The 20,704-nt window shown below is 47.0% G+C and overlaps 1 protein-coding gene across 2 annotated transcripts in view; it reads left to right on the top strand.

Moving 5' to 3' along the window:
• Nucleotides 1-20,704, top strand: part of RNLS (renalase, FAD dependent amine oxidase) — a 159,098-nt gene that overhangs the window by 94,632 nt on the left and 43,762 nt on the right. For both annotated transcript variants that reach the window (XM_081328993.1, XM_081328994.1), the window contains exon 5: nucleotides 20,375-20,548. In XM_081328993.1, coding sequence (XP_081185119.1) covers nucleotides 20,375-20,548 — 174 coding nt within the window. The remainder of the gene's footprint in view (nucleotides 1-20,374; nucleotides 20,549-20,704) is intronic.

Consider the following 20,704-nt stretch of genomic DNA (forward strand, 5'->3'; position numbering starts at 1 on the left):
ACAATTTAGCCATTTAGAATCTTTGCATTTTTTTCCACAGTAGTTTGAAATTACTTGTTCTTACATCAATTCCTATCTGCCAAATTAGTGATAGATTTGGATTACTGCAGTTCACTTTTCATGGGATTGGCCTTGAAGACAACCTGGAAGCTATCCCTGGTGTATGCAGTGCTTACTTGCTGGCTAATAAAGACCAGCGTAAGAGAATAACACAGATACTGTAATAGCTTCTTTCAGCCTTTCCAATTATTTATTTATTTATTTATTAGTTTTTATAAACCGCCCTTCTCCCGAGGGACTCGGGGCGGTGTACAGAGGAAGGAAGGTATACAGATCGAACAATAAAAATAATAAGAAACACTAATGAACACAAACTGGGACCCCAATTAACGCTATCATGCCAGGCCAGCCTGCTGAAACAGGAAAGTTTTTAAGTCGCGACGGAAGGTACGGAGGTCAGGGGCCATCCGGATTTCTGTTGGTAAGGTGTTCCAGAGGGCTGGCGCACCCACTGAGAATGCCCTCCCCCTGGGGGCCACCAGCCGACATTCCTTGAGCGGTGGCACCCTGAGGAGGCCCTCTCTGTGGGAGCGCACAGGACGGTGGGGTGCTGACATCGGCAGAAGGTGCTCCCGAAGGTAGTCCGGACCCATGCCATGTAGGGCTTTGTAAGTCATCGTTAGCACCTTGAACTTCACACGGAAGGCAGCCGGAAGCCAGTGCAGCGCACGGAGGAGAGGTGTGATATGGGAGTATCGGGAGGCTCCCAAGAGTGTCCGTGCCGCCGCACTTTGCACCAGTTGAAGCTTCCGAGTGGATCTCAAGGGCAGCCCCATGTAGAGAGCGTTACAATAGTCTAGGCGAGATGTCACAAGGGCATGGGTGACTGTACGTAAGGAATCCAGGTCCAGATAAGGCCGTAGTTGGCGAATTAGTCGAACCCGGGAGAAGGCCCCCTTGGTCACAGCTCCAATGTGGTCTTCCAGGGAGAGCTGCGAGTCTAGGAGGACACCCAGGTTGCGGGCCCTATCAACAGGGGGAAGTAACTTGTCCCCAATGTTAAGCAGTGGGACGTTCTGAATCTCCTGGTTTCCCGGTACGTACAGCCATTCAGTCTTGTCCGGGTTCAGTTGAAGCCTGTTTCTCCCCATCCATTCCCGGACCGCTTTCAGGCAGCGGGACATCACGTCTAGGGCATCACTGATATTGTTTGGAGTTGAGATAAAAAGCTGGGTGTCATCAGCATACTGATGGTACCCTACTCCAAAACTGCGAATGATCTCACCCAGCGGTTTCATGTAGATGTTGAACAGGAGAGGCGAGAGGACCGACCCCTGAGGGACTCCGCAAGCGAGAGGCCTCGGGGTCGACCTCTGTCCCCCTGTCAGCACCGACTGCGAGCGACCCTGGAGAAAGGAGGAGAACCAACGCAGAACCGTGCCTCCCACTCCCAGTCCCCTGAGGCGTCGCAGCAAGATACCATGGTCGATGGTATCGAAAGCCGCCGAGAGGTCTAATAAGACTAGGACAGAGGAATGGCCCCTGTCCCGGGCTCTCCAGAGATCATTCATCAGAGCGACCTGGTCATTACCTCTCAAATCATTTATCTGTTTCAGTAGAATGTGCCTGGGTTGGTTAGTTGGTTGTCCAACTCCTAAATGACTATCTGTAGAGCATTGAGGTGGCAACTAAAAACTAACATATAAAATTATAATCAACTAGAAGAGCAAAATACCAAAACAGACAAAATAAAAGGAGGACCTCAGTTAGCCTACCTGGAAGAACAACCATGACATAGTGGAAACCACAGGAATTGAAGAGAGATCATTCTAGCAGGTAGGGATTTCAGTAGAGTAGGCGTGCTTTCTGGGTCACACAAGATGACATCGTTTAATTGACGGGACCTGAAGCACATCCTGTCTTTTGGTCAAAGGCAATTAGAGATAGGCAATCCCTCAGATAGCAGCTCCTATTCCTTGAAGAGTCTTAAAAGTGATAACCAGTACCTTGAATTACACCCAGACAGTGCAGCTCACAAAGCAGTGGGATCCCATAAGTAAAACATGACACCCAGACACTGCACTTGCTGTATTTTGGGCCAGCTGTAGTTTCTGGATGGCTTTCAATGGCAGCTCTATGTAGACCGCATTACAATCTAATTATGAGGTGACTAGAGTATGGGTGACTATCTGAAGGGTCTCCTGGGACAGGAAAAGGTGCAACTATTAGAGCAGACACACCAATGGAAAGATCCTCTTGGTCACAGCTCCCAACAGCAGGAGTTGAAAGTCCAAGTGGACCTCCAACGTGCACAAATCTCATCCACTGAGGTAAACAGTAGAATAGTATCACCATATTTGAGTTGGGTGATTATATAAATTAGTTTAATGAATAAATAATAAATATATCTAGAACTGTCAGCTTTGCGAGGTAGTCTAGACAGGAAGCACACCCACATGAACTAGTCCTATTGTGTTGCAAGGTTTCACAATTTGATCCAGACCTGCACAGCTTCTAATCATAGGGTAAAGACGTTAGCCACATTGCTTAACTGTCTAGGAGTCGAGATATACAACTGGATATGATAAGTATATTGATGGTACCCCAAACCACCTCACCCAGTGGTTTCATGTGGATTTGAAACAAAATAGAGGCCCACAAATCCTGTGACATCCTTCTCCCCACCAATCAACACCTTTAAAACCAGCCACTGAGAAAGGAGGAGAACCATTCTAAAATAGGTCATCCACTTCCTGAAGCCAATTCCATAGGAAACTATGATTAACAGCATTAAAAGTCACTAAGAGATCAAGGAGCATGAGAATGGATGTAAAACCACCACCCCAGCTCTGTATAGGTCATCAGCAAGCATAACCAATGGTGTCTTCATATTAAACACTGATCTAAAACCCAACTGTTAAATCTATATGAGATAAAAGAATTTGATGCGGGTTCCCTATCCTTACCTCAAGATGTTATTTGGAGGAGCCCAGAAACAAGCATTCTCAGTCGTAGCTCCCTCACTCTGAAATCTAGAAACTATCAATTGCTAGAATTGCTCCTTTCCTGCTGCTATTTATAAAGGTTTCAAAGTATCTTCCAAACTAGGGACATGCCAGGATCAGTGGCAGATACTCAAATGAAGATTTGGAATGTTTTTTGTTGATGGTTTTATTTGTGATGTGTTTCTGTTTTAATTTTACATGTGCTGGGTTTGGGGTGGAAGCTGTGCAGAAACACTAGATGAGACCATATACTTAGACGTGTCAATAAATAAGCAAACCTGAGATTGTAAATTTAGGTACACTTATCTGGAAGTAAGACTCATTGAACTCCGTGTGGCTTATTTTTGAGTAGATATTCACAGGATTGAACAGCCAGTCATTAAATATTTTTAGTTACTTTTTAGACTGACATCTCCAATCAGTCAATCTCAGTGGTGGGATTCAAATATGTGAACAACCAATTCTCTGTGTAGATGCCACTTTTGGAAGTCCATTCTGGGCCTGGACAACAAAAAATTAGCTTCCGGGTCTGCCGAAGTAGTGCAAACTGGCTGATTCCCACTACTGGTCAACCTCCACATATCTTGGACTTTAACTACTCCAATAGCCACATTGCCTGGAAATTCTGGAAGTTATATTTCAGTAGTGGATTAGAAAGTCTAATTGTGAATAACACAACAGAATATTCATTGTTATAAAGGAGTCTGCATGTACTTAATTGCTAAAGACGTGCTAAGAGGCCCCTGATACATTTTTAGCCAGTTATTTTAAAAGGTTAGGGAGGGGGAGGGATAGGAGGGTGAGGAGGGAATCATTAACCGGCACTCAGTCTGGGCCTGTTAGGGGTCCTGACGGGACGGGGTTGGGGGAGGTGGTTGCTGGTTCTGTGAATGTTGGGGTGGGGCTTCAAATCCCCACGACGATAGGGAATGGCAGCAGGTGGTTGCACGGAGGGCCATATCAACATCTGGGATCGCACCCCCGCTGTCTCCGAACGGTGGCGCGCTCCGACCCTCCGGTTAGCACCCTTTTGCCCTGGGATGAGGGTGATCAGGTCCCTGAGCTTAGGCTGGTTTATTTTAACGCCAGATCCGTCGTTAACAAGGCTCCCCTCATTCATGACTTGATTGAGGAGGAATGTGCGGATCTGGTGTGCATTGGGTTGGGCTCGGAGGGAAGGGTTCCTCTGACCGAGTTATGCCCTCCAGGTTTCCGTGTGCTACACCAGCCACGGGCTCAGGGCAGGGGTGGCGGTGGTTGTCCGGGAGACTTTATGCCCGTGGAAGACCACCATTGTCCAGATGGCCGGGAGTGAATCCCCCCTCCTGAGATGTGGTCCTCGGGCTCAGTTGGGCTTGTTGCTCACATACCTGGCGCCCAGCTGTGTGGCAACAGCCCTGCCCGAGCTGCTCGACACTTTCTCAGGGTTGGCGGTGGAGTTCCCCAGGCTTATAGTTCTGGGTGACTTCAACCTGCCTTCACTGGGAGGGTCGTCTGAGTTAGCTCGGGAGTTCATGGCCTCCATGACGGCCATGGGCCTGACCCAAGTTATTGAGGGCCCGACTCATGTGGGGGATCATACTCTCGACCTGGTGTTCCTGTCTGGACAGTGGTTGGATGATCTGGGAGGGGGTTCACCAACCATTGTTCCCCCGTCATGGTTAGATCATTATCTCCTGCGGCTGGTCTTCCGTTATGCCACCCCCGCCGACCAGGTGGTTCCGCCCCAGGCGCCTAATGGACCCGGAACGGTTCCAGATGGCGCTTGGGTCTATACCCATCACCCTTACCCACAACCCAGTCGATGCCCTGGTGGATGCCTGGGAAAGGGCGGCCGCCGGGGCACTTGACTGTGTTGTACCCTTGCGACCTCTGACCCGGTGCAGATCCCACTGGGCTCCGTGGTTCTCTGGGAGATGAAGCGTCGGAGACGGGGTCTAGAGAGCAGTTGGAGGTCCAGCCGATCCGAATCTGACCGATTGCAGCTAAGAACCTTTATAAGGTCTTATCTTGCGGTGATAAGGACGGCGAAGTCTAACTACTTCGCTGCCCTCATCGCGTCCGCAGATAATCGCCCGGCCGCCCTGTTTTAGGGTAACTCGCTCCCTCCTTAATCAGGAGGTGAGGGAGGATCCCTTACGGGGACAAGCCGAGGAGTTTAGTCATCATCTGGCGGACAAAATCGCTCAGATCCGGACCGGTCTGGACTCTGACTGGGCAGAGTCTGACGTGGAGGAATCGGACGGTCTTGAGCATGTTATCTGGACTGAGTTCGATCCTGTTTCCCCTGATGATGTGGACAGGATGATGAGGAGGCTGAGCACCACCACCTGTTTGTTGGATCCGTGCCCCTCCTGGCTAGTTTATGCGGCTCAGGAGGAGACACGAGGCTGGTTCCAGGCAATAATAACTGTTTCCTTGAAGGAGGGTATCTTCCCCGCTGCCTTGAAGGAGGCGGTGTTGAGGCCCCTCCTCAAGAAGCCTGCCCTGGACCCGGCTGTTTTACATAACTATTGTCCGGTCTCCAACCTTCTCTTTTTGGCAAAGGTTGTTGAGAGTGTGGTGGCGCATCAGTTCCTCTGTTCCTGGAGGAAACTGATTATCTGGACCCGTACCAATCGGGTTTCAGGCCCGAATACAGCACGGAGACGGCATTGGTTACGCTGGTGAATGATCTCTGGCGGGCTCGGGACAGGGGTTGTTCCTCTGTCCTGGTCCTATTAGATCTCTCAGCGGCTTTTGATACCATCGACCATGGTATCCTACTGTGGCGTCTCAGGGGGTTGGGAGTGGGAGGCACTGTTTTACGGTGGTTCTCCTCCTATCTCCTGGGCCGTTCGTAGTCGGTGTTGACGGGAGGGCAGAGATCCGCCCCGAGGCCTCTCATTTGTGGAGTTCCTCAGGGGTCGGTTCTCTCGCCCCTCCTGTTCAACATCTATATGAAGCCGCTGGGTGAGATCATTCGTGGTTTCGGGGTGGGGTATCATCAATACGCTGATGATACCCAACTTTTTCTTTCCACCCCGAACCAACCCAGCGATGCCCTCGCCATGATGTCCCGTTGCCTGGAGGCGGTCCAGGTCTGGATGGGGAGAAACAGGCTTCATCTCAATCCCGCCAAGACTGAGTGGCTGTGCATATCGGCATCTCGGGTTAACCAGACTATTCCATCTCTAACGATGGGGGGTGAGGGGTTACCCCCCGTTGATAGGGCTCGCAACTTGGACGTCCTCCTGGATTCACGACTCAATATTGAAGACCATATAGGAGCCGTGACCAGGGGGGCTTTTGCCCAGGTTCGCTTGGTGCGCCAGTTGCGACCCTATCTGGACCGAGATGCCCTACACACAGTCACTCATGCGCTCGTGACCTCCCGTTTAGACTACTGCAACGCTCTCTACATGGGGCTGCCCTTGAGGACCACTCGGAGGCTTCAGCTGGTGCAGAATGTGGCCGCGCAAGTTGTGATGGGGGTTTCCCGATACTCCCATGTAACACCTCTACTCCGCGAGCTGCATTGGCTCCCGGTTGCCCTCCGGGTGAGATTCAAGGTGCTGGTGATGACCTATAAAGCCCTAAATGGCTTGGGTCCGGGATATCTGAGGGAACACCTGCTGCCGGCATCAAGCTCCCTTCGTCCAGTGCGCTCCCACAGGGAGGGTCTTCTCAGGGTGCCACCGGTAAGAGATTGCCGGCGGACGACACCCAGGGATAGGTCCTTCTCAGTGGTTGCGCCTGCCCTTTGGAACCAGCTGCCAGTGGAGCTTAGGACTGCCCCCGACCTCCGTTCATTCCGCCAGGACCTGAAGACCTGGCTCTTCGAGCTCTCTGGCCCAGGCTGAGAATTTTAATTTTAGTTTTAATTTTAATTTTAACTGGGATTTTACTTATGCAGGGACGAATATAATTTTTTTAATCTGTTTTTAACTTTTGTATTTTTGTTTTTAATCACCCTGTAAACCGCCCTGAGTCGTTCGGGAAAGGGCGGTATATAAATGTAATAAAATAAATAAATAAATAAATGTTATCTTGAAACAATATTTTTGAAATTAAATTAGTTGGGGCATATCAAGCATGTTGAATTGATTTATATAAATATTAAAATGAAAATGATGCCTTTTTGAAATGCTATGACAAATTATTGTTCCTCTACTATGCTTTTAATTTTTTACATATACTAGTCCATAGATTCCAAGATAGGTTTTGGAGGTTACAGCAACAACAGTAAGAAAGAAATTCATTGAAGCTTGGGAAACTTGCTGACTTAAATCCCATGATAGAAATAATGTAAGAGATACAATAAATGTGCTAAGTGAAGTTACTTCCTATATGGAAACTCTTTTTATTTATAAAATCTGTAAAAATGTGAATGTGTCACAAAATGACATAAAAATGTCATTAAAGCTCTGATTTTGGATCTTCAAAGTGCTTGAATATTGCTTTTCTTAATTCTTTTCATAATTACCATTGTGCATATATTGATTTGACCCACATACTTTCTCACATGTATTCAAATATAAATGCAATATTGAATTCACTCCATTGAAAATGTTACAGAAAATTGCCTACCTTTTCAATTTTCCCCCTATTGTGGGCCACTATTATTATTGTAGAACAAAGAAGAAATTAAATGAAATTTGGTTATACTCTGAGTCCATCCTTTCAAGAGCTTCCATAATCCAGTAAGTATTGGCCATCAAGCAAAGAGCAAATGCAACGTAGCAAAATATTTGTAGAAATAGCTGCAGATAATATAAATCAAAAGCCTGAACACACAATATAGGGAAAAGGACCACATTTCCAAAATCTGTTGAAAATTCAACTAGGAAGATGAGAAGAAGGATTCCTTTTTGGCCCAAAGTCTATTGATCAATTAGATCCCATCCAAGGACTGTTTCCAAGAGTACATTTAATTGGGCACCACTTCAAGAATCAGATTGCTAGTTATGGCCTAAGAAATGTTCCTTGTTGTTTGAAATGTTCCAAGTCTACAGAAGTGGTGCCACATCTTCTCATATTTCTTCATCTTAGAATTTTGCCTTGTAAGATGCCAAGTCAAAGTTAAAAAAGGGTCAGTCTTTATTGTCTGCCAGAGCAAGAGTCTCCTGATTTCTGTTAACCCAGTGCCCTCCCTAAAAAAACCTATGTTACAGTTTAACCACAATTTCCTTTTTAACATCAATCAGCAACAACTTCAAAATACTACAGTTTGTTCAAGCAATCTGTATCTTATTGACTAGTTTTAGATTTTTTGCCAAAGTAGAGTTTAGTCATACACTACAAATAAAATCATCTTAAACAAAACAATCTGCTGAAAGAAGGAATAATAGTGTGTTTTTAAGAATGTTATAATCCACATGATTCACTCACATATTGTACATGGAAGAAAATTTCCATTCCTTCCCCCCCCCAAAAAAAAAACTATATAATTCTTATGCCTGATTATTGGCAAGTAAGCCCCATTAAAATATATGTGACTTTTGCTGTAAATAACTAAATAATACAAATTAAATGCTTAAAAATGATGAACATTTTACACAAACCGTGTTTACAATTTACAGTATATGCAACCTGTCAGGTATTCATACAACTTTGTACTCTTATATTATGATTTCTGCCATTAGTTCTGTAAGATTAGGCTCCTAGGATTAATTCAGGCTTTGAAAGGTTATACCAGATGAGAGGAAGCAGCTTACCAAAGATCTACCGTATTTTGTTTTTATCTTAGAAATCTACTTAGAATCAAGTTTGGCATAGTCAAATCAATGGAAACAGCATATTCATAAGAGCATACGAAAATAGTACCTGGGATCTAAATATGTTGTCATTAAGATAATTGATCTTTCAATGTTTTCACACAAAAATCCATACCTGAGTCAACGTTAACAAAGTCACCCTAAGTCACATACTTGACCACTATACAGCAACATTTTGCAATGAATGCCTATTATTGGTTTAAAAAAGAGATTTTAACAGTACAGCTCTGTTAAAAACTGTGGGTTTTTTTACCATCTTAAGTCTGTGCTGCGCACTTGTACAATCTGCATGAACTTACACTATGACTCAGAAGGAACATCCTTTTCCAGTCAATTGTGGAAGCAAATTTCCAGCTTTGTTCTTCCTCGTGAATAAGGAAAATATATTCTCAGTTACTTATTTTTCCAATTCCCCTTTTTTTAAGGTGTTTCATTTTGACTTCTTTTTTTCCCCTGTAAGTCAGCATTCCCTGTAAGTCAGCACCTTCACAGTTTCATACCCAATTTTGTTTTAAGATACCATTTTTAAAAGCTGTTTCCTTGACTCTTAACATATTTTGGGGACAATATGCTAATATGAGGAAGAGGGCAGGTGAGGGTTATTTTTGGTTGCATTTTAATTTTTAGAAATGTGTCATAGAAAGACCAAAGGAGAGTTGAATTTTAGTTCATGTCTTGGTTGAAGAAGTGCAGGCTAAGTCAATTTTAATTAAAAAGTGAACAATTTTCTCCATGCCCTGACCTATGAAGAATCTGTTGCTTGTCAGGAACCATTTGGCTAGAGAAGTATTTTATTCCTATCTTCAAGAGCTGCAAGGGACATATCTGATGATGTGGTGATATCATCAGAGAATGGGGTTGAGCCTTTTCTGTTTCTTTTTTGCCTGGAAGATTTCTACATAAAAAGAATTTCAGTAAGTTTCGTAGGTCCTGTAGATAAATTTACTTTGCACCATTGGGAGCAAAAAAGTTTACCAACGTGGCATCTGGAACAGATATGGAATGGACTGTACTAAAGAAAACAAGGCAACTGGCTCTAGGTACATTCACAGCTACCTGCACTGGACCATACAAGATGCATGGCTCACCTAGAATGAAGCCATCCAGGACTTCACAGAGACTAAGGACATGCTTAGTCAAGAGAGAGATGTGTTAATTGTAGCTTTTTGGTTTTCCTCTGTAGACTGCTGAAAAATATTTATCAGTCTGGTTGTTAAAAGTAATTGGAAATGGAAACTTTATCAGCATCTTCTATTAAATTCAGAATCTGGAGGAGGGAATGGGTTTCATAAATGCAAGAAAGAAAGATTCTCTTCCATCTCACCTGCTGAAGAAGCTACACAATTGGACAAAGCATAAATCTTTTGTTGGGACTTTTAAAAATATTTATTTATTTTTTTTTTATTTATTTAATTGTATTTATATACCGCCCTATTCCCTGAGGACTCAGGGCGGTTTACAGGGAATTAAAAATCCAAAATACAAAAATTAAGAACCAAATTAAAAAAAATTAAATTAACCCTGTAGTCAGTTAAAAAAGAACCCCAAATTAAAAATTCCTCCTCAGTCTGGGCCCGAGAGCTCGAAGAGCCAGGTCTTCAGGCCCCGGCGGAATGATCGGAGGTCGGGGGCAGTCCTCAGCTCCACCGGCAGCTGGTTCCAGAGGGCAGGCGCTCCCACAGAGAAGGCCCTATCCCTGGGTGTCACCCGCCGGCAATCTCTCACCGGCGGAACCCTGAGCAGACCCTCCCTGTGGGAGCGCACTGGGCGAAGGGCGTTTGATGCCGGCAGCAGGTGTTCCCTCAAATAACCCGGACCCAGGCCATGTAGGGCTTTATAGGTGATAACCAGCACCTTGAATTTCACCCGGAGGGCAACCGGAAGCCAATGCAGCTCGCGGAGTAGAGGTGTTACATGGGAGTATCGGGAAACCCCCATTACAACTCGCGCGGCCGCATTCTGCACCAGTTGAAGCCTCCGAGTGGTCTTCAAGGGCAGCCCCATGTAGAGAGCGTTACAGTAGTCCAAACGGGAGGTCACAAGCGCATGAGTGACTGTGCGTAGGGCGTCTCGGTCCAAATAGGGACGCAACTGGCGCACCAGGCGAACCTGTGCAAAAGCCCCCCTGGTCACGGCTCCTATATGATCTTCAAAATTGAGCCGTGAATCCAGGAGGACGCCTAAGTTGCGAGCCCTATCAACGGGGGGCAACACCTCACCCCCCATCGTTAGAGGTGGAATAACATGGTTAACCCGAGACGCCAATATGCAGAGCCACTCAGTCTTGGCAGGATTGAGACGAAGCCTGTTTCTCCCCATCCAGACCTGAACCGCCTCCAGGCACCGGGACATCACGGAGAGGGCATCACTGGGTTGGTTCGGGGTGGAAAGAAAAAGTTGGGTATCATCAGCGTACTGGTGATACCCCACCCCAAAACCACGAATGATCTCACCCAGCGGCTTCATGTAGATGTTGAACAGGAGAGGCGAGAGAACCGACCCCTGAGGAACTCCACAAACGAGAGACCTCGGGGCGGATCTCTGCCCTCCTGTCAACACCGACTGCGAGCGGCCCTGGAGGTAGGAGGAGAACCACCGTAAAACGGTGCCTCCCACTCCCAACCCCCTGAGACGTCGCAGCAGGATACCATGGTCGATGGTATCAAAAGCCGCTGAGAGATCTAATAGGACCAGGACAGAGGAGCAGCCCCTGTCCCTAGCCCTCCAGAGATCATTCACCAGTGCGACCAATGCCGTCTCCGTGCTGTGTCCGGGCCTGAAGCCCGATTGGTACGGGTCCAGATAATCAGTTTCCTCCAGGAACATAGGGAGCTGATGCGCCACCACACTCTCAACAACCTTCGCCAGAAAGCGAAGGTTGGAGACTGGACGATAGTTGTTTAAAACAGCCGGGTCCAAAGCAGGCTTCTTGAGGAGGGGTCTCACCACCGCCTCCTTCAGGGCGGCAGGGAAGACACCCTCCTTCAAAGAAGCAGTTATTACTGCATGGAACCAGCCTCGTGTTCCCTCCCGAGCCGCATAAGCTAGCCAGGAGGGGCACGGATCCAACAAACAGGTGGTGGAGCTCAGTCTCCCCATGATCCTGTCCACATCATCAGGGGAAACAGGGTCGAACTCAGTCCAGATAACATGCTCAAGACCGCCTGATTCCTCCACATCAGACTCTGCCCAGTCAGAGTCCAGGCCGGTCCGGATCCGAGCGATTTTGTCCGCCAGATGATGACTAAACTCCTCGGCTCGTCCCTGCAAGGGATCCTCTCTCACCTCCTGACTAAGGAGGGAGCGAGTCACCCTAAACAGGGCGGCCGGGCGATTATCTGCGGATGCGACAAGGGCGGCAAAGTAGTTAGACTTCGCCGTCCTTATCGCCGCAAGATAAGACCTTATAAAGGTTCTTAACTGCAATCGGTCGGATTCGGATCGGCTGGATCTCCAACCGCTCTCTAGACCTCGTCTCCGACGCTTCATCTCCCGGAGCTCCACAGAGAACCATGGGGCCCAACGGGATCTGCGCCGAATCAGAGGTCGCATGGGTACAACGCAGTCGAGTGCCCTGGTGGCAGCCGTTTCCCAGGCCTCCACCAGAGCATCAACTGGGCTGTGGGTAAGGGTGATAGGTATCGGCCCAAGCGCCCTCTGGAACCGGTCCGGGTCCATTAGGCGCCTGGGGCGGAACCACCTGGTCGGTTCCGCCGCCCAGCGGCGGGGGATGGCATGACGGAAAACCAGCCTCAGGAGGTAATGATCTGACCATGACAGAGGGGTGATAGATGGAGAACCCCCTCCCAGATCATCCAACCACTGTCCAGACAGGAACACCAGGTCGAGAGTATGATCCCCCTCGTGAGTAGGGCCCTCAATAACCTGGGTCAGGCCCATGGCTGTCATGGAAGCCATGAACTCCCGAGCTAACTCCGACGACCCCCCCAGTGATGGCAGGTTGAAGTCACCCAGGACTATAAGCCTGGGGAACTCCACCGCCAACCCCGAGAGGGTGTCGAGCAGCCCAGGCAGGGCTGTTGCCACACAGCTGGGCGCCAGGTATGTGAGCAACAAGCCCAACTGAACCCGAGGACCACATCTCAAGAGAAGGGATTCACTCCCGGCCATCTGGACAATGGTGGCCTCCCGGGGACACAAGGTCTCCCGAATAACCACTGCCACCCCACCACCCCTGCCCTGAGCCCGTGGCTGGTGCAGCACCCGGAAACCTGGCGGGCATAACTCGGTGAGAGGCACCCCTCCCTCCGAACCCAACCAAGTTTCCGTGATGCACGCCAGATCCGCACATTCCTCCTCGATCAGATCACGGATGAGGGGAGCTTTGTTAACTACGGATCTAGCGTTAAAATAGACCAACCTGAGCTCAGGGGCCTGATCACCCTCATCCCCGGGTAAGAGGGTGCTAACCGGAGGGTCGGAGCGCGCCACCGCTCGGAGATAGCGGGGGCGTGATCCCAGATGTTGATATGGCCCTCCGCGCAAACACCTGCTGCCATTCCCTATCGCCGTGGGGATTTGAAGCCCCACCCCCACATTCTCAGAACCAGCAGCCACCTCCCCCGACCCCGTCCCGTCAGGACCTCTAACAGGACCAGACTGAGTGCCGGTTAAAGATTCCCTCCCTACCCCCCCCTCCCTCCCCCTCCCTAACTTCTTAAAATAACCGGCTAAAAATTTTATCAGGGGCCTCTTCGCATGTCTTAACTCGAGGCCCCTATCTAAGCCCAGCCACCTCTCGGAATCCCAAAGCTTGGGATCGTCATTAAGGGGAGTATGGAAACAGGCGACAGGTCGCGCCCATGAGGCAGGAACTGCCCTAAGGGCATACAAGTCCGCTCCGGAATAATGATAAATCATACTGCGCTAGGATAGTCTTTTAGGGCAGATGTTAATGTCCAAGGATCACTCAGTGATGGTATATAGATGGTAAACAAGTCCAGTAGGCATATCTCCTAATCTGCAGAGCCATCTCAGCTCTCACCTGAGATGGAAATCCAGCAGCAGAGAGAGAAAGGGGAATCCTGAGCCAGGGCCACCCCAACTGGTCTCTCACACCAGTGAGGTGGCCACTGACCAGTCCAAAACCGTCCTCCCACCACGGTCCGGTCCCGTCCACACTGGGCTTTCAATAGGAGGGATCTTAACTCCCATCAGGCATGGAGCTAGCCAAATGCCTGCCTGTCAACAGGAAAAGTAAGAACAGGCAGGCCAGGCCTCTGTCGATCCTCGCATCTCCAGCCAGCACCACCAGTCCGGGAGGGGGAAGAACATTCTTTCCCAACGCTCGTCCGCCAGTCCAGGCAATCTTCCAACAGCGGGGAGAGGCAATCCCAGCCGATGTAGTAAGTCCGGGAATTTGCCAACATGTCCGCCGAGGCCGATGACCAGGCCCACCATCTGCAGCCACCATCCGGGAGGAGAAAAAGGCTCCGCGCCGCCAAAAACGGCGCCAGCCAGCTGATGGTCGTAAAAAGATCTCTGACCGGTGGGATCGTCGCCGCTGCCCCTCCGACAAGCAGAGGGTATTCACGGCGAGCAAGCAGAAGAGGGAAGGCAGGGCAAGGCGTCCCGGACTTCTCGGCGTCATAGCAAAGAGCAGGTCGGCAGGCAGGCAAATTCTCAGTTCTCGAAAGCCGCCGGTTCGGATCAGCCAGCTGACAGTTCAGAGGGGGAGGAGCTCAGCGCCACGAGGAGCAGCGCCCAGCAGCTGTTCCAGAATCCTCCCAATCCCCAAAGTCGTCTCGGCAGGCCGGCAGAAGAAGAAATCAAGCAAGGCGTCCCTGTCTTCACGACGCTATAACAGCGTTCGGGGCCATAATGGAGCTCGGCAGGCAGCAGTTCTCCAGCGCCGCTAGTTCGGGGGGGGGGGCTAAGCGCCGCAAAGAACAGCGCCCAGCAGCTGTATATTAAATCCCCCACCCCCAGCGTCGCCTAAACATACCGTGGGCCTCCCTAAGCTGATTCCTTGGAGCCCTCGAAGAGCGCCCGAAGCTTAGGCTGCGGCCGTCGCCATCTTGGGCAAAAAAAAAAAAAATAAAAAAAAAATAACTGGGTAAGTTTGGGAAAACTGCACCAATCAAAGCGGATCTGGCTGAAATTTTGGCTGATTTTAACATGGGTTAAAAGAGCTATTTTGACTCCTGCAATACCTTGAAAAAGTGCCTCCAACAAACTTTCTAATTTTGAAATCTTTCCAATAATGCAGTCTATATAGAGAAAGCTTTTAAAGCATGTCAAACACAAGGCCCGGGGGCCGGATGCGGCCCGCGAAGCCATCCTGGAAACAGTGAGGGAACGGCCCCCGCTGCCTTGGCCCTGGCCCAGAGACCCTTCTTCTGCCAGAGACCCTCAGATCTGTCCCACTCCTGCCCAGGCCCCCATAGGCACCCTTGATGCGAACGATGTAGAGCTGGCCACGCCCACTCAATAGGCCATATGCATTCCAGCCACGCCCACCCAGTAGGCCGCGCCCATCCTGGCCATATCCAACCGGCCCCCCGAGGGCAACCACAGTGCTGATGTGGCCCTCAATGAAATTGAGTTTGACACCCCTGTTTTAAAGTGTATAGTTAAAGCTGAGGCACATAACTGAAAGATACCTTGCAAAAGGAAATATAACAAAGAAAAGGACAACCTCATGAAAATGGAATTTTAAGTTTTGGAAAAAGCAGAGTAGGTTCACACTAATTATGTGGCAAAATAAACTAACCCAAATTCAAGGCTTTTTGTGGTGGAAGAAGCTCAGATATTAAACATTTCTCAAGATAAACAGTTGTGATGGTCTTCATGGAGAAATCATATTGTGATCTAACTACCCATTAAAAATCAAATCAGCCTACAGAATTGCTGTAAGTTCTCATTCCAGTTGTTCCTAACTCGGTGATGGTTGAGTTCCTCAGGAGAAAAACATAAATTGAGCTCTCTCATATAACAATGTGTTTGGATTAAGTTAGCAAGAAATTAATGGTTTTCAGTTAGCAATAAAAGTTTAAGCAAGTTCATTGGACAGCAAGAGATAAGACCTTTTTTTTCCTGTTTTATTTTTGCTTTAGAGGTTGGTGTGGGAAAATCCCTGTTATCTCGAAGGTGCTACCTAATATTTGAAAATAAAATCCAAAATGTATTCAGAGAAAGGAAAGAAGTAACAGTCCTTTCAGTAATTTCATACTGTGTTTCCCCAAAATAAGATCCGGTCCTTTTTTTTTCCTCCAAAAGTTGTACCAGGCCTTATTTTCAGAGGGTGTCTTACCTTAGGACCACCACAGCTGGGCCTCCCACCCCCAGACACCTGTCGCGACGCTGCTTGACTTCTTCTGCGGCTGTTTGTGGCCGGATGCCATGTGGCGCATTGCGTCATTGCCGCTACTCGTGTCAGGATGGTGCTTTGGGACACTTCTGCTGCTTGCACGCTTTGGGCTGCTTCTGCTGCTCACGTCAGGAGGCCATGTGGCTCTTTGGGCCATTTCCACTGCTTGCGGCAGGAGCAGCAGAAACGGCCCGAAGCACCACATGGTGTCCGACCACAAGTGGCGGCAAGCAGCCGCAGAAGTCAAGCAACGGTGCGACAGATGTCAGGGTATGGGAGGCCTGGCTGTGGTGGTCCTACTGATAAGGTAAGTGAGTGCTGGACGCTGGGGCAGCTTCACCTCCCCTTGCACCTTGCTCCAAAATGCTTATATTAGGCCCACCCCCCAAAATCAAGCTAGGGCTTACTATTGGGCTGAGTCTTACATTCAGGGAAACACGGTAGTTAGATTCCTTTTACTGTTTTTTTCAATAAATAACATTTAACAATGGATAGTTTTTCTGATTTCTGGTGGGATAACTTAATATTGAATCTAGTTATGGTTCCTTTTTTTTTAAGAAAAGTTCCTTTTTCTTGGGGATTTTTCATTCTGAAAGTTTTTTCCTTGTTGCTATAGGTTTCTCCATAATAAGTTTCTTGGTTTTAGATTTTTATGCAGGTTAATGCAAAGAATATTCATTCTTCAACTAATTAATTATAGATTTTTCTTTCTTTTGCCTTAACTGGGTTGGGTCCTTCCTGATGTGGAATATTCAAGATTGCATGAAGTGTTAATACCGTTTTATAGTGCATTGGTAAGGCCACACTTGGAATACTGCATCCAGTTTTGCTCACCATGATGTAAAAAAGATGCTGAGACTCTAGAAAGAGTACAGAGAAGAGCAACAAAGATGATTAGGGGACTGGAGACTGAAACATATAAGGAACAGTTGCTGGAATTGGGTATGTCTAGTTTAATGAAGAGAAACATGAGCGGTGACATGATAGCAGTGTTCCAATATCTCGGGTTGCCACAAAGAAGAGAGAGGCAACCTTTTCTCCAAAGCACCGGAAGGCAGGACAAGAAGCAACGGATGGAAAATAATCAAGGAGAGAAGCAACCTAGAACTAAGGAGAAATTTCCTGACAGTTAGAACAATTAATCAGTGAAACAACCTCCCTCCAGAAGCTATGAATGCTCCAACACTGGAAATTTTTAAAAAGAGACTGGACAGCTATTTGCCTGAAATGGTATACTATAGGGTTTCCTTCCTTCCTGAGCAAGGGGCTGGACTAGGTGACCTCCAAGGTCCCTTCCAACTTTATTATTGTTGTTTACATTCTGAGTAATTAGATCATCATTGCATTGTTTCTTGGAACGTTAAAAGTCTGAGATAACCAGTCTAGTAAAGAAGGGGTTTTTTTCCAATCAAATAAGTTAAATACTTTTCTGTGAAAAAAATATTGGTTATTGGCTATTTTTGTGTCCTAAAGATACTTTACTTTTTGCTTTCTAGTTTGCAAATCTTAAACCCCCAAGGGAAGAAACTCTCAGTGATCCTACAGATTCTCACTAACTTTCCTTTTGAAATTATAAAAGGGATTTGGATTTGAGGAAAAGATAACTTAATTCTTGTTTAGAGAGGAAAGAAATATAAGGCAAAGTAACTGACTTTCCAATTAGACTGGCTGACTTAGAAGCCATGAGCCTTTTTCATGGTCTCCCACACTGCAGCAGGCACAACGTTTTCCCTTATTCACCAGATTGTCTTCAGGAGGTCTAGAGAGCATCTATTGTGGTCCTTCTTTCCATATTTCCTCAAACCATAGTCCTGTGAAGTAGGTTGGATTGTCTTCAGGAGCTCTAGACAGCATCTATTGTGGTCCTTCTTTCCATATTTCCTCAAACCATAGTCCTGTGAAGTAGGTTGGATTGAGAGAGAGTGACTGGCTCAAAGTTATTCAGTGAGCTTCTGTTACATGTATACTCATTTGTGCACACACAGCCTGCCCAGGTACATGGATCTCATGGTCCTCCTTTGATCCAGGGTTTCCAGATAGGTGCAATTAGAGCATATGTGACACTCAGCCCTGGTCAACAACCAGGAAATTACTAAGAATGCACACAAATCACTTTCAACCAAACTCTGAGGCATGTCAGGTTCTGATGGAATATAGAATATAGGCATGTCAGGTTCTGATGGAATGAATTCAAAGTCACAGCAAATACATTAGTATTACAATGTACTTTTGTTCTCTCTCATACTCATATGTTCAACCCCACTTACGTCCTTCCCAACTAGTCTGTCCACATACCAGCTAGTGGGGCAGAAGCCACCAAGTCCAGACCCAGAACAACTAATAGTGTAAGTGAGCTTTGCAACTTCAATTTTTCTGAGCCCTTGCTTTGATGATCCACAATTCCAGTATCTGTCATTGAGATTGGTGGATGGCTGAATTCCATACGCTTGGCACCCAGCCTCCTGTCTTCTGATGTCATTTCTGCTTTGATCCTTAACTACTTGGTTCCATCTTATCTACCAGATGAAATTGTCATCTCTCCATGTGTGATTGCTCCATTTTTAGCTTACGGCAACTTCAGCCTGATCGCATGTACTTACATAGCCCTATCACATTTTCACACAATTATGGCTGAGGGAGGATTTGAACCTGGGTCTCCCCAATGTGAGTCCATGTTGACCCATGACTGTTGTGCTAGGTTCGCCACCACCCATATTGTGAAGTTTGCAGATGATACAACAGTAGTGGGCCTTATTCATGATGACAATGTGGATGCTTACCGCAAGGAGGTTGAAGGGTTGGTGAACTGGTGCAAGGAAAACAGCCTACTTTTAAATACCAGAAAAACCAAAGAGATTGTTGTCAATTTCAGAAAAGGCAGGCACAGCCACACTTCTCTGTGCATTAATGATTCACCTGTGGAGATGGTTACCAGCATCAAATTGCTGGGTGTGCAGCTAATGAGTGGGCTGGCTTGGTTGCTCAACAGCGAGACACTGGTGAAGCAGGCACAGCAGCACCTGCATTTTCTGTGTCACATGAGAAAAACACATCTTCCTTCTATCCTTACCACTTTCTACATGGGGACGGTTGAGAGCATCCTGTCATACAGCATCTCAGTCTGGTTTGAAAGCTTCACTGCTTCAGACAGGAAGGTGGTGCAGAGAGTGGTGAGGTTGGCTGAAAAGATCATTGGCAGTTCACTCCCATCCAGGACATAGCACAGAAAGCACTGCTTAAGCAGAGTCTGTAAGATTATCTGGGACGCTACTCATCCTCTTCCCGACCTGTTTTCCTTGTTACCTTCTGGGAGGAGGAGGCTTCGTGGTATCTGAAGCAGAACATCCAGATTCAGCCATAGTTTCATTCCATACAGCATTAACCTTGTGAACTCTCAAGTTTCCTCCTTCCATTATATATTCAAGATGGACAGTATTTAATATTTATTTGTTATGTATATGTAGGTGTGTGAGTGTGTACATATGTTGTATATAGTATGTTTAGGTGTGTGTCACGTATGTGTTTCACTTTGAGAGCGTGCAACTAAATTTCATTTTTGATGTGTGCTGTTGTGCCCACAGTAAAAAATGACAATAAATCTTACCTTACCTTATCCTGGCCAAGTTCAATCATGGTAATGCTTTTCAAGCTGAAAATGCTGATGTAGTTTTATTTTGATTGTTTATGCATTCTGTGGTTGAGGGGTGACTGTTGCCACAGGAATAGAAGACCTGGTAAAATTATCTCTCTGCTCCAGAAACCTCTTGCAAATGTTAAGAAAATGGTCTTTCTCATAACCTCTACACATGCACATACTCTTGCAAATTGAGAATGTGGCTGAGAAAGTTGAAAGCTTTGGGGATGGAATGGGGGAACGATTCCTAAGTGGAAAACTTGATCTCTCACTAATTTTGTGAGCATTTAGAGTAGGCTTTCACAACCTGGCATTTGACAGATGTTTAGAAATTACAATTCACAGAACCCCCTGCCAGCACAGACTTAGCTATTTTGTGAGGTTCCTTAATCGTCTTTTTTTAATAATGGCCACCTATAACCTGCTGTCTTTATTTCCTGCCTAGGAAATTCTCTGACACATATTTGTGCAGCCATAACAAAAGCTAGGCTGGTGGAGGGGAGAGTTCGTTAAACAATGTGAATGGCCTTTTCTTGAAACACAGAAGTGTTATTTTAAAAAAGGGACTAAGTAGATTAACTGTATTATTATTTGCAGGTTTAATGCTCCAAGAGAAAAATAATTGCCTCATTTTTTGTTTCCTTCACAGTAATTAACAAACATTGGAAGCAGCAGCTGGAATCTGTGAGCTTTTCTTCTCGCTATGCTCTGGGCCTTTTCTATGAAGCTGGCACCCAGCTTGATGCCCCTTGGGCGGTACAATACATCTCAAATAATCCCTGCATATGCTTCATCTCCATTGATAATAAGAAGCGTGAAATAGGTCAGTGCTTCCATTACTCCATTAAACACAGTAAGAATGGAGGGTGTGGATCATGGCTGGAGAGAACTCTCTAATGTTAATTTGGTCTGTACCTGCTGTACCTTCTGAATGCTTTTCAAAAGTAGCCCGTGTGGAAATGTTACAGTAATTCAAATG

The sequence above is a fragment of the Vipera berus genome (genome assembly GCF_964194415.1).
Source record: "Vipera berus genome assembly, chromosome: 5".
NCBI classification, from domain to species: domain Eukaryota; kingdom Metazoa; phylum Chordata; class Lepidosauria; order Squamata; family Viperidae; genus Vipera; species Vipera berus.